Source organism: Oculina patagonica, chromosome 4, assembly GCF_052425735.1.
Source record: "Oculina patagonica isolate OP01 chromosome 4, crgOcupat, whole genome shotgun sequence".
NCBI lineage: Eukaryota > Metazoa > Cnidaria > Anthozoa > Scleractinia > Oculinidae > Oculina > Oculina patagonica.
The window spans coordinates 55,260,108-55,281,022 of record NC_135761.1 but is presented as its reverse complement, the minus strand read 5'-3'; the positions used below and the strand labels follow the sequence as shown (position 1 = coordinate 55,281,022).

Genomic DNA, 20,915 nt, shown 5'->3' with positions numbered 1-20,915 from the left:
AAAATAAGCCCAAACTTTTTGTTGCTTTTCGCGTGATTTTCACTACATATTGTTATTATAATTTCAACCCGTGAGGTATTTGGAGCCTTGACGTCATTTTCTCCCTATTCGCAACCAAGGCTTGGAACAAGGTTTTTTAATGGCGGCCGTAAATTATCGGAAATAAACATTAAAATAAGACGACTTCTGATGTTCGTAATGGATTGAAAATTGGCAAGGTGAGTAAGAAAGTCTTCTTGTACACGAAAATGTAAAAAAATGGAAATCGAAAATTTGATCGTAGTAGCACTTTAATAGACTACAAGAATATTTTCGTCTTGCTCACCACAAAGCCGCGAGGTCCGCGGAAAAAACATTCGATTTCCCTGTGACTGAAGAAACTAAAGCCCTTTAGCGATGGAAAAAGAGTTTTAAAATAAAGAAGAGTTTTATCGAACGTTTTGAGTAATTAAGCAATGAAATGACAGGTCAGTGAACCGCGAGCAACTCTAGCGATCAGAATCAGAGCGATCGTCAGTACACATTTTCAATGAATTGGACATCGGCTTTACAATTGGAATCAATCGTTTTGCTCAGGCAAAAAAAGAAGTGTATACTTTGTTTTTAAGCTTTATGTTACCTTGTTATGTTTCTTCGACTCAGGAGACGTGTGCAGACCTGCTTTAACATAAATAAATGAAGATTCTGAATAAATTCCGATTTATAAAGGCGTTGCATGCACTTTCGTTCAGGAAGTTAATGTCACTCAAGGTTGGAATCCCAATGTCAATATTAGTAATATTGTAGCCTCAAAGCAAGCTCTCGTTTGGAAAACACGCGTTAGGAGCGAAATCGCAAAGAAGAGAAGCGAGTCGGCGTGGAGAAGTGAACCCATTCTATTCTTGAATGATCGGTGACTATTGCCGTGAACCTTTGAAGTCGTTGTAGATGTTCAAAATTACGATTTATACAAATTTATAGCTTAAACACTTAGTGCTTCCACTACTTGGTCTTCTCGGGACCTTCACGGGTATGGGGCTACTCAAGGGTGAAAGACCGGGTCTAACAAAATCGTCCCTTCCCTCCCCCCGCACCCCAAAAATAAAAACATCGAACTACCCAACTGCTGCCCACTGTTGCTGGGAATATCTAAAACTTTGAAGAACTCCATCGAACGTTGTAATCACTTTGCGATTAAGTCGCTGCTGAATCTTAGTAACTCGTCCAGCTATCATCTATGCCTAGACATGGCTGCTATGGATACACTAGAGCAGCGACGTATCGTGCAATCGCTCATTTTATTTTTTAAGTGTTTTAGACTTGATGGCCCAAATTATATTTCCCAGTTTTTTACACCTAGGTTAACTAATTATAATTTACGAGGTAGAGGCTCAAATGTTGTGCAGCCCCCATATAACAGCCTTGTCATGCACAACTCCTTTCTGTATTTAATTGCTCACTTGTGGAACCAGTTGCCAGCTAACGCCAAATCCTCGACCACCTTGGCACATTTTCGAGCTAGTTTAAATGGCATGAAGTTTGCTGGGTGCCAGTGTATGAACTGTATATAGTTTTACCTTGATTTTTTATTTATTTATTTATTTATTTTTTTTTTTGTACATATATATATATATATATATATATATATATATTATTATGCTTCTTGTAATTAATTTTATTGTAAATAGTCGTGCGTTTTTTACATGAGCCCCTGGCTCGGGAGATTGGGCAACCACTCCCCACGTGTCGACTTTAAATAAAATACCTTATACCTTATACCTTATACCTATAAAGGCGTTGCATGCACTTTCGTTCAGGAAGTTACTGTCACTCAAGGTTGGAATCCCAATGTCAATATTAGTAATATTGTAGCCTCAAAGCAAGCTCTCGTTTGGAAAACACGCGTTAGGAGCGAAATCGCAAAGAAGAGAAGCGAGTCGGCGTGGAGAAGTGAACCCATTCTATTCTTGAATGATCGGTGACTATTGCCGTGAACCTTTGAAGTCGTTGTAGATGTTCAAAATTACGATTTATACAAATTTATAGCTTAAACATTTAGTGCTTCCACTACTTGGCCTTCTCGGGACCTTCACGGGTATGGGGCTACTCAAGGGTGAAAGACCGGGTCTAACAAAATCGTCCCTTCCCTCCCCCCACACCCCAAAAAAAAAACATCTAACTACCCAACCAGTGGGCAGTGTAACGAGATTTAGTGCTACATGAAAAACCAATAAAGGTGTTGGCATTAATTGGAAATCCACTCATAGTGGTCTGGTATGCTAAAACATACTGTACTTGTCGTGTAAATCGTTAAAAGGTGGTGTGACGATGGATGGGTAGGAAGAAAGTGGCTTAAAACTTGAAAACGTTGGGCCGACGTTTTCAAGTTTACAGTGTTACTTGGAAGAAAATCACATAATAACCATTGATTAGGGTTTATTGACATATTTGAGAATGAATTTGTGCCTTTCTTCTATTTTTCTAAAGGTTATTTTGTTGATCAGTGAGTGTACCCTCACAGTTCTAGCATAGTATACACAAAACTTAGAAGACTCCCCGTGACACTGTCCCTTTAAACCGTTAAACTCACGTAAGAAGTACCAGACAAAGTATCGCGATTTTTACTAAAATATGAAATAAAAAAATGACCATCATAAACATCCGATCTAAATGAGTGCTATTGATACGGTATTAATATGCTTTGATGTTGCCTTCAATCTAAGCGAAAAGTGAAAAGAAAAAGCATCTTCTTTAAGGAAACTACTCGCTTTTACCTGCTTCACGTAGACGGCTTCCATTTGTTGCCGTACGCAGAAAAAAAACACTCGTCCCAACATTAACCCTATTCAGACCGGGTGGGGCTTTTGAGGCCCGCGCTGACTTTGAACTTTTATAATTTTTTTAAGATTTAACCAAACGCTGCCAAACTTTCTGAGTTTTCCTAAAATTTATCTGGCAACAATTTGGTAGAGTTGGATGTGTCAGGACCTTGACATCACCATGGCAACGGCATTTTGACAGGCATGTTTTCCCAAATTTGTAATTTTGCGTGTTTCTGTTAATAAAAATCAACTTAAATGGAATTATTTTTACATTTTTACTGGTTTAAAGCACATTTTTATTCATTTTGAGTACTTTGCAGTGATTTTGGGTGGTTTTTTGGGTGGTGTTTTTTTTGGCATTTAGGAAAAATTTTGAAATCCAAGATGGCGGATCCAAGATGGCGGCTGTTTTGACATCATGATGTAATTGTCACGTGATGTGACGTCACTATCCCACGTGACGTATACCAAAAGAAAGAGTTTCGGACGTACAATACATCCTATAAGTTTCATGGTGATTGGTTAAATATTCTGGAAGTTACATAGGGGGGGGGGGGCTTCCGAAGCCCCCCCCCGGTCTGAGAAGGTTCAAATAAGCCCGGTCTGAATAGGGTTAAAATCTCCAACATCAACCGAAGTCAGGTTTATTTAGGTGGTTTTTAGGCGTCTGTCTTATAAGAGATAATGACTGGTATCATGTCATTGTCACAGTAGTCTGCGAATACACGATTCTGTCTCACACTTCCACAACGTTTAACGAAAAGCTCCATTTTCCCGTCGTACATCAAGAGACATTCGTAAATTCGTAACAACGGTTACCTATCACGTGAAGACTGCTGCTTTTGGTGCTTTTGCAATAATAAAAGGTACAAAATGTACAACACTATGCAGTGCAGGTGATGATGAAAAAATATAAACGTCTACATAGAAAGAGTTGAAAAAGGGCTATTGCCAGAGTTTTGGGTATTTCAAAGCATTCGAGTCTTCTTATGATCCAATGATTTCGGATAAGCGTTCCAGTCACTATCTTAAAAGTAAATGATATAACAGTAACACTTGAGCTAAATGATAGAACAGACGTGGCCGTGTTGTCCTACGGTCAGGCCCGTAGGCTGGGGGGGGGGGGTCGGTCCCCCCCCCCACTGACTGAAAAGGTCCGGTCCGCGGAATGACACAGTATATTGTCCGCTTAAAAGAATATTCACTGACGTTATTTGTATTTATTTTTAACAAAAATAACATAATACACTAGTAAAACTTTCACCTGTATTTCCCTCTTTTTCGGTTTTCAGACTAGAACCAAAGGCAGATCGTGACAAAAATGCATCTCATATTGATTCCACTGATTTGAATATATAGTGTGGCCCGTTTAACAAATTTCAACAAGTTCTGAAAATTTGGAAGGGTAGGCTTAAGCAAAACACTTAAAATTTAATTCAAGTATACAAAAATCTCATTTTAAAGCCATCAACATCTGCATGTTGTGGCAACTAAATGTGAGCATCAATGGGGAAAGTCGCTTGTCTAACCTTGCTCTTCTATGCATCCATTATGATACCCCTGTGAACCTTGACGCGAAAGTAGACTGTTGCGCTCACTTACACCACGTAGACAACACCTCTGATACGTAACGGTGGTAATGGCGTAGCCAGCCTACAGGCTAGTACTTTAGAGCATTCAAGTTTTTCAGCATCGTATTTTTTCAGTTCGGGCTGGAGCTTTTTTCAAGATAAAATGAAGAGCAATATTTACCGGTAACGGATCACATATCTCTACCCTTTCACGATGAGATCAAGGCTCATCGCGCAAGTGAAAACTCCGGACCAATCAAAACATGCACAATGATACGGCGGACGTTAAAGAAAAACTCGTTTATATAGGAATAAGTGAGAAATCGAAAATAAGTGCAATCCTCTGTTGTGAAATCTTAGACTTTATGTGCTGAAAAATACAAGTAAAATCACCATAAAGTAAAAAAGAAGGCCTTTTCAAGGGTCTTTATCTGAAAAAGAAAATCCCCATGGAAGCATACCCCCTGTTGGATCCTCGAAAACGGCGGCCCTTACGGGCCATTTGACCAGGTCTGCAGCTTTTCAAAAAGCTGGCTGTGTAACGACCCTGATAGCATTTCGTGTGCACTGGTAAAGTGAATAAAGAGAAAAAAATACTAAGCAAATGTTCAGTCTACAACGTTTTGGTCAGCTTCAAGAGAAAACGAACCTACCCGGGCAAAAACGAGGCTACGGGCCTGACGGTATTGATGGCAATAAGCTGGGCATGCGGCACGGGAGGACGAAAAACCACTAATAGCAGAGTGTTTCTGAACAAATCGTCCTCGGCTCAACCCAGGCAGGAACTGGGTCTTGGTCTGTGTTTTGCAAGGCACTGTGTATGGGAAGAAGAGGGACTGCAAGTTGTACAGCCCCTAAAGTGGTCCCTTGGCTTTAGTTTCCACTTGAACAATATGAGGTAGGGACAAGCGAAGCCTCGGACCTTGGAGACGGGGACATAGGTGACTGATGTCGGTGTTTGTCAGGACCTACCATCATGTGTCCATCGGCAGATAGAGTGACCTCGTCGTAGTCAGCAAGGAACTGCTCGTTGCTTCGGTGAGTGAAGTTGTAGGGTGGAACGCGGATACAACAAGACGAGAGACAACAGCAGCCATCGTCAAAAATAAATGGAGCTGGATCATTTAGAATACATTGTACTTTCTTGGCCAAGCGCTGTAACTCATTGGGCTTGATGTCAAACAAATTGATAAAATGAACCAGTGATGGGGACAATTCATGGAAACCAGGGCATCATGAAGCTCCGCCAACAATGTAAGGAAACAATCTTCGATATTGTCATCTATCCAGGAACCCACTGGCACTTTCTCTAGAGTATTAAGGAATATCGTTTTTATGTGTTAGGTCGTTATTTTAGGCACCACGGGCTGAAGATGGTCTTTTAAGATGATTTTCAGAGCCAAGAAACATTTTCTCGCTGTGTCTGGTACAAGTTTAGAGAGCTCAACTTCTGCCAAGGACAAGGAGAATCTCCAGCTTGTTTTGTTCTGGTCGCTTGGCGATTACTTGGCCACTAGATGACATCCAAGGGACATTATCCTCTGTGCTTCAACTACACTGGGCCAGTATCTTGGTCGGGAAGGCCAGTCGCTCATGGGTGGCCACTCAGAGCAGTGGACACAAATTGTGACATCAGATTCAAAAAGCGGCTCGATATGGAACTTCATCGCTGGTCCTTTGGAATCGAGTCGTATCTTGGGAGTCAGCTGAGTCATTCCACAATAGCATGGATGCCAGGAAGATTGACTACAGGCGTGCTTTGAAGGGCATCAAAAACTTTTTTTTCTTGTTAGTTCTGAACTGACACACGTTCTTTCGACGCTAGGAGTGATATATGTGAGTTGGGCGTATCCAATAAACGATCCACTTTCCGTAATAAGAGGCTCAATGAGAATGTTCCCATGTCCAGAAAAGGAGGCTTGATCTTCCAAAGAACAAAACATAACGTCTAAATCAGTATCTAATGGGCCGGTGAGCAAAGATTCACGCGCTGCACACATGCATCCTGTATTCTTGTATGACATCATGACCGGAATCCCATATCTCTCGACTGCACTTCGTGAGAAGAAGTACTGAAATTTTGTTGTCATTGTGTTCTCGAGCGCACTCTTGATGTCATTCAAATAAACTTGAGCGTTATCTTTAAACTCCTGAAGTTGCTCTTCCGATGGAATTTCTTTGTTGACTGTCAAAAGAATTTCTCGAAGAGGTTTGGAACTTTTGCCAGTAAAAATACACCTTCTGTGGCCACAAGTGACGGGGAAATAAAAAGTGTACAAGGGAGAAAAGTATTTTACAAGCGGAGATCAACTTAGGGCCTGTTTATATGGAGGAGAGTTGTCCCTGCTAGGAGGGTTACCCTCCATACCGAGCCACCCGGCCCGGGCGAGAGAGCTTTTCATACGTTTCTTTATAAATAGCTGCGAACTTATTATATGAGAAATTGCAAAGTTGGCTCGGGGGGCAGGGTGACCCTGGGTGGAGGGTCACTCGCTTTGAAGGTAGGGTGACCCTTGGGAGCGAGCCAACTTTTTTCCATATAAACAGTTTGGTTATTTTTTTCTCGCCTACCAGGGATAAGTTGACACATACAGAGCATGCGCAAATGCTGGAATCGGTCAAAACAACATCGAAGTCGGCGGTAAATTTGTCCAAATTGGTCTTTGTCGACGTTTCAGCGTTCCTGATTTTAGAAAAGGCCGCTATAATAGATATTTCAAAATAACTCTCGTCAGTCTTTTGAACCGACAGGGCCAAGTTTTGGCTCGGTCAACAGGGACAACTTTCTCATATAAACACTCGGTAAAAGATAGCGAGGGGAAGAGGGTAACTCTCCTACCAGGGACAACTCTCTTCCATATAAACAGGCTCTTACTGTTTTCTTAAAAAAAAAAAAATGAAAGACGAGTCTATTATAAACCCATTAGTATGGCAACAATAGTATACTCAGGCTATTGATTTACACCTCAGACACTCCCAAGCCCACCACCATCACCTCCCAACAGAACACAAAACATATTAAAGCACAAAATATAATCTCGATATGAAATGCGTGCCTCTCAGGACGTTCAATCGTTATTACACTACTAAGAGGTAAGTTTTCTCATTTAAAACGTGTTATTCTTTTTTACGGTTATACAACAACCCAACCACGGTTATAAACACACAAAACATAAACAGGTCAAGGGTACATATTCAACATTTCACATCATACTAAAAAAGAATAAAATCAAAACGTTCATACCAAACATCTTCGTAGAATCCAAATCACAGAAACAGAATGCCACCAGCGATTGCTGCTTCAACAACAACGCCTAGTCTCGTAAAGAGGTTAGCCAGTTGACTGAGAAGGACAACAACTATAGCAACAGTGCCCAACTTAGTAGCGCCTTTTACTGTCTTAATACCACAAATTGGTTTCATGGTTCACCAGGCTGAAGTGGGCAAAGGACAAAATCAGTTTTAGTTTAATAAACTCAGCTCGGAAGATTCGCTCAAATCTATGGAAAATACCGTAATGCTTTGATTTAACGACCTTCCTGCAGTGAGCAGAGTGAACAACGTGCCATGCTTTTGCCGCTGTCACAACCAAAATCTCGCATCGAAAGGTTACCAAAATGTCTTAGCTATGAAGTTCTGCTGGCGCGCTTCGAGCGCCAGAGCTCAGCTAAAAATGATACAGGGTTTTCACTTATCAGAGAGCCGAGCGTAAGGATCCTCGACTTTTTATGACGTATATCAACAGCAATCAATGAATGCAGAAATATCAAATTTACATTTCACTTTGGTTCGTTTATACCGTGCATTAAACTATATCTTGAAACTAAGAATACATGCACAACAAATTTTTTGAACGACGAATCTAAACACAGACAAGTTGGTACAACCTCCTTTTATTTTAAAGAAGTGACAATTCTTGTTATTGACTCCTCAGTTGAATGCTATACACATAACATACCACACTTGAAGCAGATTCGCTTTCTCAGAAGAGTACATACTAAGGGAAACCAGACGTATTGTGCAAGAGTGTTCGATACTTGCTGTTTACGTCACAGTCGATTGCGTGCACAGCTTTGTCTTTGGCAAAATGGTAAACATGCCTACTTTTGGTTTTCGATATTTGTCAGACCTGTTTGTGAAGCATTCTTAAACTTGTCGTAAGTGGCAGATCAAAATCAGCCGTTGGGCGTACCGTAAGACAATTGTCAATTACCAATCTTTTACAACAAGCCTTCATGCGACTTGGAAAAAGCACGCGGCAATGTCGCAAATTGTGCTTTAGTCAGGGGAATTAATCTTGTAGCGAAGCGCCGGAAACAACCTTTTATTTATCATTATCTGCAGCAATAAAATAAAGTAAATACAATCAAAAAGCAAACCAGCTAATAAGTGAAGCCGAAAGTATTGCTTGTGTGTAAAAGGGTCTCTTGTTGAAACAAATGATAGGATACGCAGCTCGTCATATAGTAAAGTGTGTACATAAATTATTGTCATTGAGCTAAGACCACCTATCAGTTTACATATCAAAACACTAACACTGTCTCCTTTTGCCATAAAAAATCTTGACGGTAGTCAGGGTTCTCGGTACTTACCTTCCGTTAGAAAATTTAAGATTGAATCGGCTTATACTGACGAAGATTCTGTCGCACAGTAGGTTTGAATAGACTGCAATTTATGTCCCTGCGTTTTTAATTATCATACGTATGGATATCTACCAATTAACGCTGAATAAATTGTTTTATTGAAATCTTGAGCTGACAAAAGAAATTTTTATTGTTATTTTAAAAAGAATAAAAATGGATAAATCAGCAGGATTTTTTTTCATGTGAGATTGAGATTTCACGCGTGAAATGTATTCATGTAGTCAGACGGAAGTCAGTCCCGTTACATACATGTGAGTGTTCGTGGCATCTTTAATACTGGTCTTCGCTTAGGTACTTCGACTACTTCGCTTTTTGTGCGTAGTGTAAGGCGATGTTTAGCGTCAAACTTGTTGCCTATGCCAAGAAGAACGATTCAAACTCTATTACATTTAATAGCACCTATAAATTAGTTTGGTAAAAGGCCAAGTCATGCATATAATCAAGCCACCTGAAGCAAAACCGGGAATTGTCCCGCAAAAGGGAAACGTCCCTGGGATTTTTCTCTGCGAAAAGTGCTTTAAAAGAAGGTTCATGAGAATTTTCGAAGACACTTGTCCCCTTGTGTGTACTTTGTTTGAATTCGAAGGATAAGATGAATTTTTGATTTATTGTAATTTTAGCGTCAGCAGCTACGATGTTAACTATTAGTATCAATCCTTATAAGACACTGCATTTTATGCATTAATCAGGTAAACCCATAAATAAGGCAACAGAATGCATGGGGTTTGATAATCTTTTCAGACCAAGTTTTTACATGTTGCCTTACTGTACTAGTGGAAAAAAAGCTAGGCATGGTACACAGAAGAAAGAGATACTAATAATGGCAGAGTGTCTCTGAATGGATCGTTTTCAGCTTCATCCGCGTAGAAGCTGGATTCTTGCCAAGCATTTTGTAACGGAGGCAGAGACACCACAAGTTCTTCAGGCCGTACATTGGTTCCTCGGACGTGTTCTCCATTGGGATCAAGTTGATCCTCGGTTCTCGAAGATGGGGTCACAGGTAACTGATATCGGCGGTTGCCAGGAGGATCTACCATCATTTGTCCGTCGGTAGATAGAGAGACCTCGTCATAGTCAACGTGGAATTGCTCGCTGCTTCGGGGGGTGAAGCTGTAGTCCAGCACGCGAACACAACAAGGCGAGAGACAACAGCAGCCATCGTCAAGGATGAACGGAGCTGGATCTTTCATGATCCTTTCGACCTTCTTGGCCAGGCGCAGTAACGTCTTTGCCTTGATGTCAAACAAGTTGATGAAACTAAACCAGTAATGAGGACAATTCGTGGACTTCAAGGCATCGCGAAGCTCCGCCAACAATGTCAGGAAACACTCTTCAATATTGCCCTCTACCCAGAAACTCACTGGCACTTTCTCTAGAGTATTTAAGAATATTGTTTTTATGTGGTAGGTCGTTATTCTAGGCACCACGGGTTGAAGATGATCTTTTAAGATGATTTTCAGAGCCAAGAAACATTTCCTTGCTGTGTCTGGTACAAGTTTAGAGAGCTCAACTTCTGCCAAGGAGAAGGAGAATCTCCAGCTTGTTTTGTTCTGGTCACTCGGGGCTGGCTTGGCCACTAAATGACATCCATGAGACATTATCCTCTGTGCTTCAACTACACTGGGCCAGTATCTTGGTCGGGAGGACCAGTCGCTCATGGGTGGCCACTCAGAGCAGTGGACACAAATTGTGACATCAGCTTCGAAAAGCGGCTCAATACGCAGCTTCATCGCTGGTCCTTTGGAATCGAGTCGTATCTTGGGAGTCAGCTGAGTCTTTCCACAACAGCATGGGATGCCAGGAAGATTGACTACAGGCGTGCTTTGAACGCCATCAAAAACTTTTTTTCTTGCTAGCTCTGAACTGAGAAACGTTTTTTCGACGCCAGAAGTGATATATGTGAGTTGGGCGTATCCAAGAAACCCTCCACTCTGGGTATTTAGAGGTTCAATGAAGATGTTCCCTTGTCCAGAAAAGGAGGCTTGATGGTCCAAAGAAAAAACATAACGTCTAAGTCAGTATCTAATGGGCCGAGAAGCGAAGATTCACGCACTGCACACATGCATCCTGTATTCTTGTACGACATCATGACCGGGATCCCATATCTCTCGACTGCGCTTCCTGAGAAGATGTACTGAAAGCTTGTTGTCATTGTGTTCTCGAGCGCACTCTTAATGTCATTCAAATAAACTCGAGCGTTATCTTTGAATTCCTGAAGTTGCTCTTCTGTTGGAATTTCATTGTCGACTAACAAAATAATTTCTTGAAGACGTCTGGAGCTTTTGCCAGTGAAAATACACCTTCTGTGGCCACAAGTGACGGGGAAACAAAAAATCTACAGGGGAGAACAGTATTAAAATCGGAGATCAATTTACTGGCAACAATAGTTCACTACTTACATTCAGGCTATTGATTCACATCTCAGTCACCCACCCATCATATATCACCCACCCATCATCTCAGTCACCCACAAAACATATGAAAGCACAAAATATAATCTCGATATCGAAACGCGTGCCTCGCAGGACGTTGAATCGCTAATGATTAAGAAGATAACGATTTTTTTAAAACATTATTCTTTTTTACAGTTAAAACCACCCAACTCAGGTTGTAAACAGACACAATCAAAAACAGGTTAAGGGCTTATAATGAGATTTCACGGTTTGCCAAAGAGAATAAAATAAAAACGTTCATACCAAACATCTTCGTAGCATCCTCTTAGCAGTCCACAGAAACAGAATGCAAACAGCCAAAGCTGCTGCGGCAACAACTCTTTCTGGTTTCGTGAATAGGTTAAGCAGTAGACCAAGATAGCCAACAGCTAATACAACAGTGCCCAACTTAGCGGCGCCCTTTACTGTCCTAATACCACAAATTGGTTTCATGGCTCACTAGAATGAAGTAGGCAAAGAACAAAATCGGTTTTAGTTTAATAAACTTAGTCCGGAAGAATTCGCTCAAATCTATCTAAAATACTATAATGATTTTTTTTTTAAATCACCATTATTTGAAGACTTACAAGACATATTGTAACTATTCGATTTAACACCCTACCTCTAATAAACAAGCGCCTCCTTAGAATGTTCTCATAAGTGCCCCTATACCAATAAGCGTTCCTGTTACTTAAGCACAATCCTATTCAGTTCAGTTGAATCACAGTAGTACCACAGTATATTGAGACTCTCTGTGATTCCTATTTCTTCTGAACTGCTCACAACATTTTTCCGACACAAAAGAACTCCTCAGTCTCCTCAGTGGTCACCTTCCACTTACATAGAATTTTCGGTGAGAATTTTTCGGCAAATGGAACAGTACAATTTTTCATCCCATAAAAGGAAAGGAATGGAGCTGTTCTTTTAAAAATTCCGTTTTGGCGACACCGCGAGAGCCAGGGTAAAAAAAAACATGGCGATCGAGGGAGAATCTCAGTTCCACGCAATGTTCTTCTTTCAGGAAGTCCTGAAGAAAGCTAGCTCTAGGGGAAAACTCTCCTCTTTGTAAAGAAACGTCCTCTACCCACACTCGACAGGAACTTTGGAATAATTCCAGTGGGAAGGACCGTTCCATTTCTATTTTCACCGAAACAGCCGCTTGTTCCGTACAAGTAAAAAGCACCCAGTGTCTTGGCTGTTATTTTTCATGCGAGGGTGCAGTTTTTTTTTTAAACAAAAAATCTCTCTTTCGTTTCACATCTTCACATGCTATAAAAAGAGATAAAGATCAGCTTGTAAAATGAAATCTTAATAAGCGCCCAGTCCCTTATAAAGGCTGTGTCTTTAATAAGCGCCTTCCCTTGATCGCGGGCTCTGGGGACGAGAATGTGCAGTGCAGTTGAGTGTAGTTACTAAACTTAGTGGGGCATATAAAATATTTTCTTTTCACTGTGCCATGTCTATATAATCTTGTCGGATTTAAGTGCACATGTTCCATTACTTTTACAAAAAGTTTATTCACCTATGGTCTCTTGGAAACTATTCATTTCTGAGTTGGAATCTCGCGTAGTCTGTTTTTCTTTGATAGCAAATCTTGGACGAGCTTTCGGATGATGGTTGAGTACAAAACACACACCCCTGCAACCGGATCTAGGGATTAGAGACTATCCTAGACAAAGCAAAAAATCGATCCAAGGTCGAGCAGTCAGACGGCCGAGTGTCGGAATTTTGGTCCTTTCATGATGCGTGTCAACAGCAATGGATGAATGCGGGAATTTAAAATTTACATTTAACTTTAATTTAACACATGCCGCGCAGAAACTCTATTCTTGAAACCAAAAGTACCTACTCAACGGAAAACTCAGCGAATATATCTTTCTAAAAGAGCAGACTGGGTTCTTTCATTGCCCTCTATTTGTTCAGAAGTAATGCTTCACTTTTTTATTCCGAAGTTGACTACTCAACACATTTCATATCCCACGCGAAGCATATTTTCGTTTCGCTCTCTAAGGGAAACTCGACATATTTGCAAGGGCGTATTGTAATATTTACTGTTTTCGTCACAGTCGATCACGTGCACACCGTTGTCTTTGGCAAAATGGAAAACATCCCTACTTTCGTTTTCGATATGTGAACTTGAACTTCCTTAAAAAATTTGTCGGTGGAGCTTTCTTGAACTGTTGTGAGTAAAAAATCAAAATAGGGCGTTCCTTAAACTGTCATTCACTATCTCTTACGAGAAACTTTCGATGTGACTGGAGCTCTTTAGTCAATTGTGAAAATTAAAAATCTTGCATCGAAGCGCCTAAAGCAACCGTTCATTTATCAACATCTGCGCCAATAGGAGTAAATCCAATCAAAAATTAAACGAGCTTAAGTGGGGCTGAAAGTATTGTTTAGCTTGTGTGTAAAAGGGTCCCTTGTTGAATCAAATCAAAGGATAGCAGCTCGGCAATACAGGAAGTTGTTTACGTTAATTGTAGTCATCTAGCTTACCAGAAGGACAGTTGAATCTTTTATCGCGAACATATCAAACATATCAGTGTACATAACAAAACACTAACACTGCCTAATTTGCCATTTAGAATCTTGGTATACGCTGAATTCTCGGTACTAACCTTCAGTTGGAAGAATTAGTCGAATATTAAATAAAGAGATTCTGTCGCACCGTGGGTGTGAACCCCCCTTAGAGTGTAATTTATGAACCTGCGTTTTTATTTAATATAATTAGCGCTGAAAGAATTGTTTCATTGAAATCTTGAGCGGACAAACAATTTAAGAATGAAAATAACAAAAGAATGAAAATAGATTACTGAGGGTTTGTTTTCATGGGAGATTTCACGTGTGGAATGCATACTGTCGTCAGCCTGTAGTCAGTCTCGTTATATGTGTGTGGTTTTCGATTAAATACTTCACTTTCTGCCTAGTGTAAGTCGACGTTAAGCGTCAAACTTGTTGCTTGTGCCAAGAGGGACGATTAAAATTCTATTTATGACATCCATAAATAGACCTTAAGCATGATTACGTCATATGCTCAAAATTTATCATCAAGCCTCATTTACGCGAAGTATTCTCAACCATCTGCCGCTTTCATGCAGTTTAGTTTTCACGTGGGTATTCATTTAAAGTTTGCATCTTTAGAAATTTGTTCATGAGGACAATTTTTACATAATTATGTTTATTAGTGAAATAGACTCACTAAACTCAGGTATGTGCATTTTGCTCATCTCCAGACTGAGGTAACACACGAGCCTAGCAGTGGACAGCTGTTTCACCCTCTTTGGGACTCGTCAGCACTGTGTAATTAATATAAGGCATTGTGTTAGTGGGAGAAAAGTTCTTTTTTCTCCCACCTCAGTGATCCAACACTTGTGGTGCACAAGGTGGATCTCTGGAGACGAGCGCACCAGTAGTCTTAGACTACCGTTGAGGGTATGTTAGTTTAACTAACCAAAAATACACCTAAAAAACAAACACCTCAAAAATACGCCGTCCAGGAGCGAGGCAATAAAGTAAGCACTTGTAACCCTGAGGTACATAATATAATTATGTTTATTAGTAAAATGGACTCACTACACTCAGGTATATATGACATCCCAACAAGTTTGCTAAGCATAAGAGTCACTTGGCCTTGACGAAACTTTGCGTAAGACTAGCCATGCACGAACTATTGTTTACTTTATAAGATTTTTTTGCTACCCACGACTTTTACCCACACCCACGACAGTTAGCTATACTCGTCGTAAAATCAAAACCAAGGTAATCACTCTGGCTAATCAGAAATGACGCAAACAATCCAGTGAACCAATCAAAACTCGGAGCAAATACATTTAGCCTGACAACTATTTTTGGCATTTATCATCGTACTTTTTACGACAAACATTTGGGCATAAAAAAAATCACTGGTCCGAAACTCATGTGATGAAAGGTTTGAACACTATATCAGTATCCTGTGAGAATGAGATTCAATAGTCCTTAACTGAATCATTCAGTTAAGTTTTTTATTTTCCCATACATTTGTCTATAATTTTTCTCGCGAACCGCGTTAACTTACCGAACCGGAACGTAAATCTGCAGAGAAAGTAAAGGGCAGACAAATGTATGGAAAATTAAAAACTTACTTGAATGATTTCTAGCCCCACTACATCCTTCAAACTCGGCGAATAAAAACTTTGCCTAGTATCTTAACTTGTCAAGTTATAAGTTATCCAGAATTTATGTCTCCTTTCCCAGCCGCTAGTCGCCGGCGCACTGGTAGGGCCCGCGGGGGCCGCCCGTCACTCTTTCTGCTCGCGTGGGCCGGCGCCACATCCCCGGGGGGTGGGGAGGGGGGGGTGAACTCGCAGAGTGTAGGTCGGGCGGGACTCGGCCGTCACGTCTGCTCGGCGGGCTTGTGTTCCGTCTCCTCGGCTCCCACTTGTTGTGGTCACAGTGTCTACTTTACTCTCCTCGGCTCCTCCTCCCCTCCCCCTCCTCCTCCCTCTACCCTGTGGACACTAGTGGGTAGTAGTCACATTTTTTTTGGCAGCAAATAAATCATTTAATTTTTGTAAAAGATATTCGCTGTCGGATTCCAATACAAACACTGTAATTCCTACCCGCTTTGCCAAGGCCTATTTTGTTTTAATTTAACGACCGAGCAGTACTTCCATAAAAGTGAGTTTATCGGGCTGCTTATTAAAGGAGAACCCTAAAAGGTCCAAAATGTTTACGAATCTGATGTTGTGAGCGAGACCCAAATCATCTACGAAACGCCACTACTTTAAACTGTTTTTTTATTATTTACTTAGGGAGATAAGGGCGAGGTTACACGAATTTCCCATTAGTCTCCTGTCAGAACCCACAATGTTTTGGTAGGAGTTGATGCCACTTACACTAGCACCTGGAATCCTTAGCCTATCTTAGACCTAACCTAAAAAATATTTTCAGTCCCTCCTACGCTGCAAATGAGTTTTGTAGCATAAAATTGTTTTTCTGAGTGAAACACTATCATTTTTTAATATATCTGTATTCACAATGTACGAGGTCCAGAAGAAAAGCTTAAAACACTATACAGTGCAGATGCTGATATACAAATATCTTTTTATAAAGTAAGGGCCAGTGCCAAAAGTCTGAATGTTTTGAATAATATCAATCTTATGTCTTTAAAGTGGCGTCCGAACCTCTGCTTTATAGTTAGTAATGGGTGGTCATGTTGTCCACCTATACTAGTTTAAACTAACTAGACATTCTGCACAGGTGGAAGAATAACTAATAACGGCAGAGCATCTCTAAACCAATCATCTTCAGCTTCATCCGGGCGGAAGCTGGGTTCTTGTGCAGCATTTTGTAACGGAGGAAGAGACACCACAAGTTCTTCTGGCCCTATAGTAGCTCCTTGGTTGTCAATTCCATTCGGGTATGAGCGGCAGTTAAGTTGGGTGGATCTCGGAGATGGGGACACAGGAAACTGATGTCGGTGGTTGCCAGGATCTACCATCATGTGTCCGTCGGCAGATAGGGTTACCTCGTCATAATCAGCAAGGAATTGCTCGTTGCTTCGGGGGGTAAAGTTGTTGTGCGGCACGCGTACACAACACGGTGAGAGGCAACAGCAGCCATCGTCAAAGATGAACGGAGCTGGATCTTTCATGATCCTGTTTACCTTCTTAGCGAGGCGCTGTAACTCGTTGGCCTCTATGTTAAACAAGTTGATGAAGCTGAACCAGTGATGGGGACAATTCGTGGACAACAGAGCATCGCGAAGCTCCGCTAGCAATGTCAGGAAACACTCTTCGATATTGCCCTCTACCCAGAAACCAACTGGCACTTTCTCTAGAGTGTTAAGGAATATTGTTTTCATGTGGTAGGAGGTTATTTCAGGCACTACGGGCTGAAGATGATCTTTTAAAATGATTTTCAGAGCCAAAAAACATTTCCTTGCTGTGTCTGGTACAAGTTTAGAAAGCTCAACTTCTGCCAAGGAAAAGGAGAATCTCCAGCTTGTTTTGCTCTCGTCGCTTGGTGCAGGCTTGGCCACAAGGTGACATCCAAGTGACACTATCCTCTGTGCTTCATCTACACTGGGCCAGTATCTTGGTCGGGTAGGCCAGTCACTCATAGTTGGCCACTCAGAGCATCGAATACATAGTGTGATGTCAGCCTCAAAGAGGGGAGCAATGTTTATTTTTATCGCTGGTCCTTTGGAGTCGAGTTTTATCTTAGGAGTAAGTTCGCACATCCCGCAACAGCATGGGACTCCAGGAAGATGGCGGACTCTTGCGTTACCAACGGCATCTTTAGCTTGATCTCTGATTACTTTTGAACTAACACACTGTCCTTCGTAGCCAGGTGTGAGTGATGTGAGTTGGGCGTATCCAATAAACCCTTCACTCTCGTTAATAAGAGGCTCAATGAGAATATTTCCCTGACCAGAAAACGTCGCCTTATGCGCTGTCGAAAAAAACATGACGTCGAGGTCAGTATATAAAGCGCTCATGTAAGAACATGAACAACAACCACGGTTTCTTTTCTTTTCTGAAATCATGAACGGGATCCCAAATCTTTCAACTGCGCTTCCTGAGAGTATGTACTGAAATGGTTTTGATGCCATTTTCCGCTCCAGTGGAGTTTTGATGTCGTTCACATAGAGAAGGGCCTTATCTTTGAATTCTTGAAGTTGTTCTTCTGTTGGAATGTCATTGTCTACTGACAAGAGAACTTCTCGAAGAGACTGGGAGCTTCTGCCAGTAAATATACACCTTCTGTGGCCACATGCGACAGGAAAACAGAGAATCTATGGAAAGAAAGTATATTTTAATGTTAATGGAGGCGCAAAAAAGGATATCAACTTTTATAGCAAGTTTCACCAATATTTTATTTTGTTCTAGTCTAAACTTGCTCCAAGTCGACCTCGTATAAATAGATGAGAGCCTGAAATGATCGAAAGCGATTACGGTCGCGAGGCGACCGGCCGTGCGGGCTCTAGGGTAGTCTCGGGGTAACCCACAGTTAGTATGTAGTGTCAGTAAAATTTTCATTAAAAAATTGAAAAAAAGATGAGTGGCCTAGGGGCTAAGAGAAAGACTAGTGATAGGTAACATTAATAGTGTCCCGAAGCAAGTGTGTCCCGAAAGACGTTCAAAAAAGTCAACGTCTACAAATGAGAATTTAGTAGTCAATTTTATAATTAAGTTTACAAGTGTTATCATACCAATGACTGACGTATTATCCCGTATGCAATGCTTAAAGCCAGAGTGCCACCAACACCTAACCCAATATTTCTTAACACTCGTTTGGTGCATCCGGATTCATCAATGTGGCAGCTTTGATTAGCTTGACTCACGACGTTCAACATTCGATAGAGAAAGTAAATAGTCCCCATTAGAGAGCCAAACGCAATGACGCCTTTAATGGTCTTGATACCACAGGCTGGCTTCATAGTTCACTAGAGAAAGAAATATAGAGTACGTTAGACGGCGAGCGAGAGATGGGACTGAATATGTGGAGTGGAGTGGAGTGGAGCACTTTTTCGATATTTCTATACCCTCGTTGGGCTCTCTCTCGATATTCTTAAAAGTTGGAATCTCGCTAAATTTATTTTCCTTTTGATAAAAATAATATGTTGGACGAGCTTTCGGATGAGAGCTGAGTACAAAACACATTGACCACCAACTCGTGGAACACTCCAGCTGACCGATACAGCAACTTCTTACGTATACCCTACGAACTAACTGTGGGCTACCCCGAGACTACCCCAGAGAAAGCAAAAAAATTGACGCACGGTCGAGTGGTCAGACGCCAACTGGTCTGGATTTTCGCAGTTTCATTATGCGTATTAACAGCAATCGAAAAAAACAGACATTTTAATTTTGGTTCATACGTGCAAAGAATGCAAATGTTGAACGACCATTGTAAGAAAAACATCATTCTCTAAAGAGCATTCGAAGTGGATACATTGTCCTGTTATTTGTGCAGAATTTATAACTTGCTCAGTTGAATACTCTTAATACTATACACAATACAATTGAAAGCGTATTCAGGGAAAGAACAATGTATGGCAAAAGGGCGCACGGCAATAATTACTTTAATTTGAACGTCACTGTCAATCACGTTCGCGCCGTTGTTCGACAAAATGAAAAACATGCCCACTTTCGTTTTCGATATGTGTCATGTCAGAATTAGAACTTTCTCGAAAATTTGCCTGCGATGCATTTTTAAACTGTTGCGTTTCATAAGAACAACCGGCCTCTGTCACAAACCCGGTGAGAAATGGTTGTTTATCAATTTTTGACAAATTTTTGATAAATCCCTTCCTTCTTTGAATTATCTTCGATGCGACTGAAAAACTGGGGGGGGGGGGGGGCGGGGGTACTCCCATATGTGGCCTATATAGGTATGTGCCTCCCGATAGGGTATGGTTTTTGAGGTTCTCGGTCCTTAAATAGGGTATCATTTTTGCTCCTTTTGGCAATGAGTTCCCGGTGTGATCCTTAGATAGGGTACCTAAATTCTATAAGCTAAAATAAACGCCCAGCTAAACCAAAAAATGTATTTTAAAACTGAATTTTCTGTTCAGTTATTAGTAAAGCGATTTTATAGAGATTTGTGTCTTGCCGTGCGCGGTTAGTCGTTATTTGGGTCATCATGGAACGCTTCTCCTCCCCTTGAATAGGGTGTCATTTTTCGGTTTTGGGCCTTTAAAACTGGGTATCAATTTTCGCTTTCTTTATCCTTAAATAGGGTCAGGGTTTAAGAACCTTGGCGGCACCCCCTATCCGAAATTTATGGGAGTACCCCCCCGGGCTGAAAAAGCACGTACAAATATTTGTGCTTTAGTGTAGTTTGAGAATTAAATCTTGCATAAAAGAAAAGAAACCATTCACTGAAAGAAAAAGTCATTTCTCATTTTGTTGTTCGCTTCTTTTCCTCCCCTTTGCTACTGATCAACGAATGCCGTGCCAACCGTGTCCGTGCTTCTACTGCTTCGGCGCCGTTACAGAAAGCATCGTTGTATAAAATAGTAAAGAAATCAGAGAAAATAACGACAATGGTGATCATGAAGATCGGCAGATCGAAACAGCGCAAACATGGCAAGTTCTGAGTAGGTGTCTTATTATAATCCGGGCAGTCAGTGACCAACTGAAGGAAAACAGCTCTTATTTGTCTTATTTGACCGCGAAAACGGATTCGACGCAAGCAAAAGCTAAAGGGCATTACATTTTGATGCTTGTGCTTCAAAAGTTGTCTTTTTTTGCGTGATTGCGGTGAAAATCAGGCTTTACGAGATCGAAAAGATTTACTTCAAACGAAAGGAAACGCCATTATTGAGGGGTCGGCCTCCGAGATGAGCAAAATTTTTCGCATTGTCGTCTCCGAGACAAGCTAACGTGGAGAAAGAAAATAGGTCCAATGTTTGTGTGGAAGAACGGTGCCTTATTGAATCGATGTTGCAACAAATGATACTGGGATAACCACTCAACAAAATTA

At 41.0% G+C, this 20,915-nt stretch overlaps 1 protein-coding gene and 2 pseudogenes across 2 annotated transcripts; all 3 read right to left on the bottom strand.

Moving 5' to 3' along the window:
- Window positions 1-4,938: 4,938 nt before the first annotated feature.
- Window positions 4,939-6,633, bottom strand: LOC144648596 (uncharacterized; annotated as a pseudogene).
- Window positions 6,634-8,719: 2,086 nt separating this feature from the next.
- On the bottom strand, window positions 8,720-12,594 carry LOC144650718 (uncharacterized; annotated as a pseudogene). The gene is made up of 2 exons (XR_013570174.1): window positions 11,712-12,594; window positions 8,720-11,350 (listed from the first exon to the last, which is right to left on the bottom strand). The product of XR_013570174.1 is annotated as an uncharacterized LOC144650718 (transcript).
- Window positions 12,595-15,986: 3,392 nt separating this feature from the next.
- Window positions 15,987-18,869, bottom strand: LOC144650717 (uncharacterized). Its single transcript, XM_078510457.1, has 2 exons — window positions 18,640-18,869; window positions 15,987-18,222 (listed from the first exon to the last, which is right to left on the bottom strand). The coding sequence occupies exons 1-2, from the start codon at window positions 18,865-18,867 to the stop codon at window positions 16,669-16,671; spliced, it is 1,782 nt and encodes a 593-aa protein (XP_078366583.1). The 5' UTR covers window positions 18,868-18,869; the 3' UTR covers window positions 15,987-16,668.
- Window positions 18,870-20,915: the final 2,046 nt, after the last annotated feature.

Bases quoted from the DNA above. Each gene is read 5' to 3' on its own strand.
- LOC144650717 (XM_078510457.1), bottom strand. From the start codon at position 18,867: ATGAAGCCAGCCTGTGGTATCAAGACCATTAAAGGCGTCATTGCGTTT. The intron at 18,223-18,639 runs GTATGATAACAC...TTCTTTCCATAG, and splicing joins GGATAATACGTCAGTCATTG to ATTCTCTGTTTTCCTGTCGC.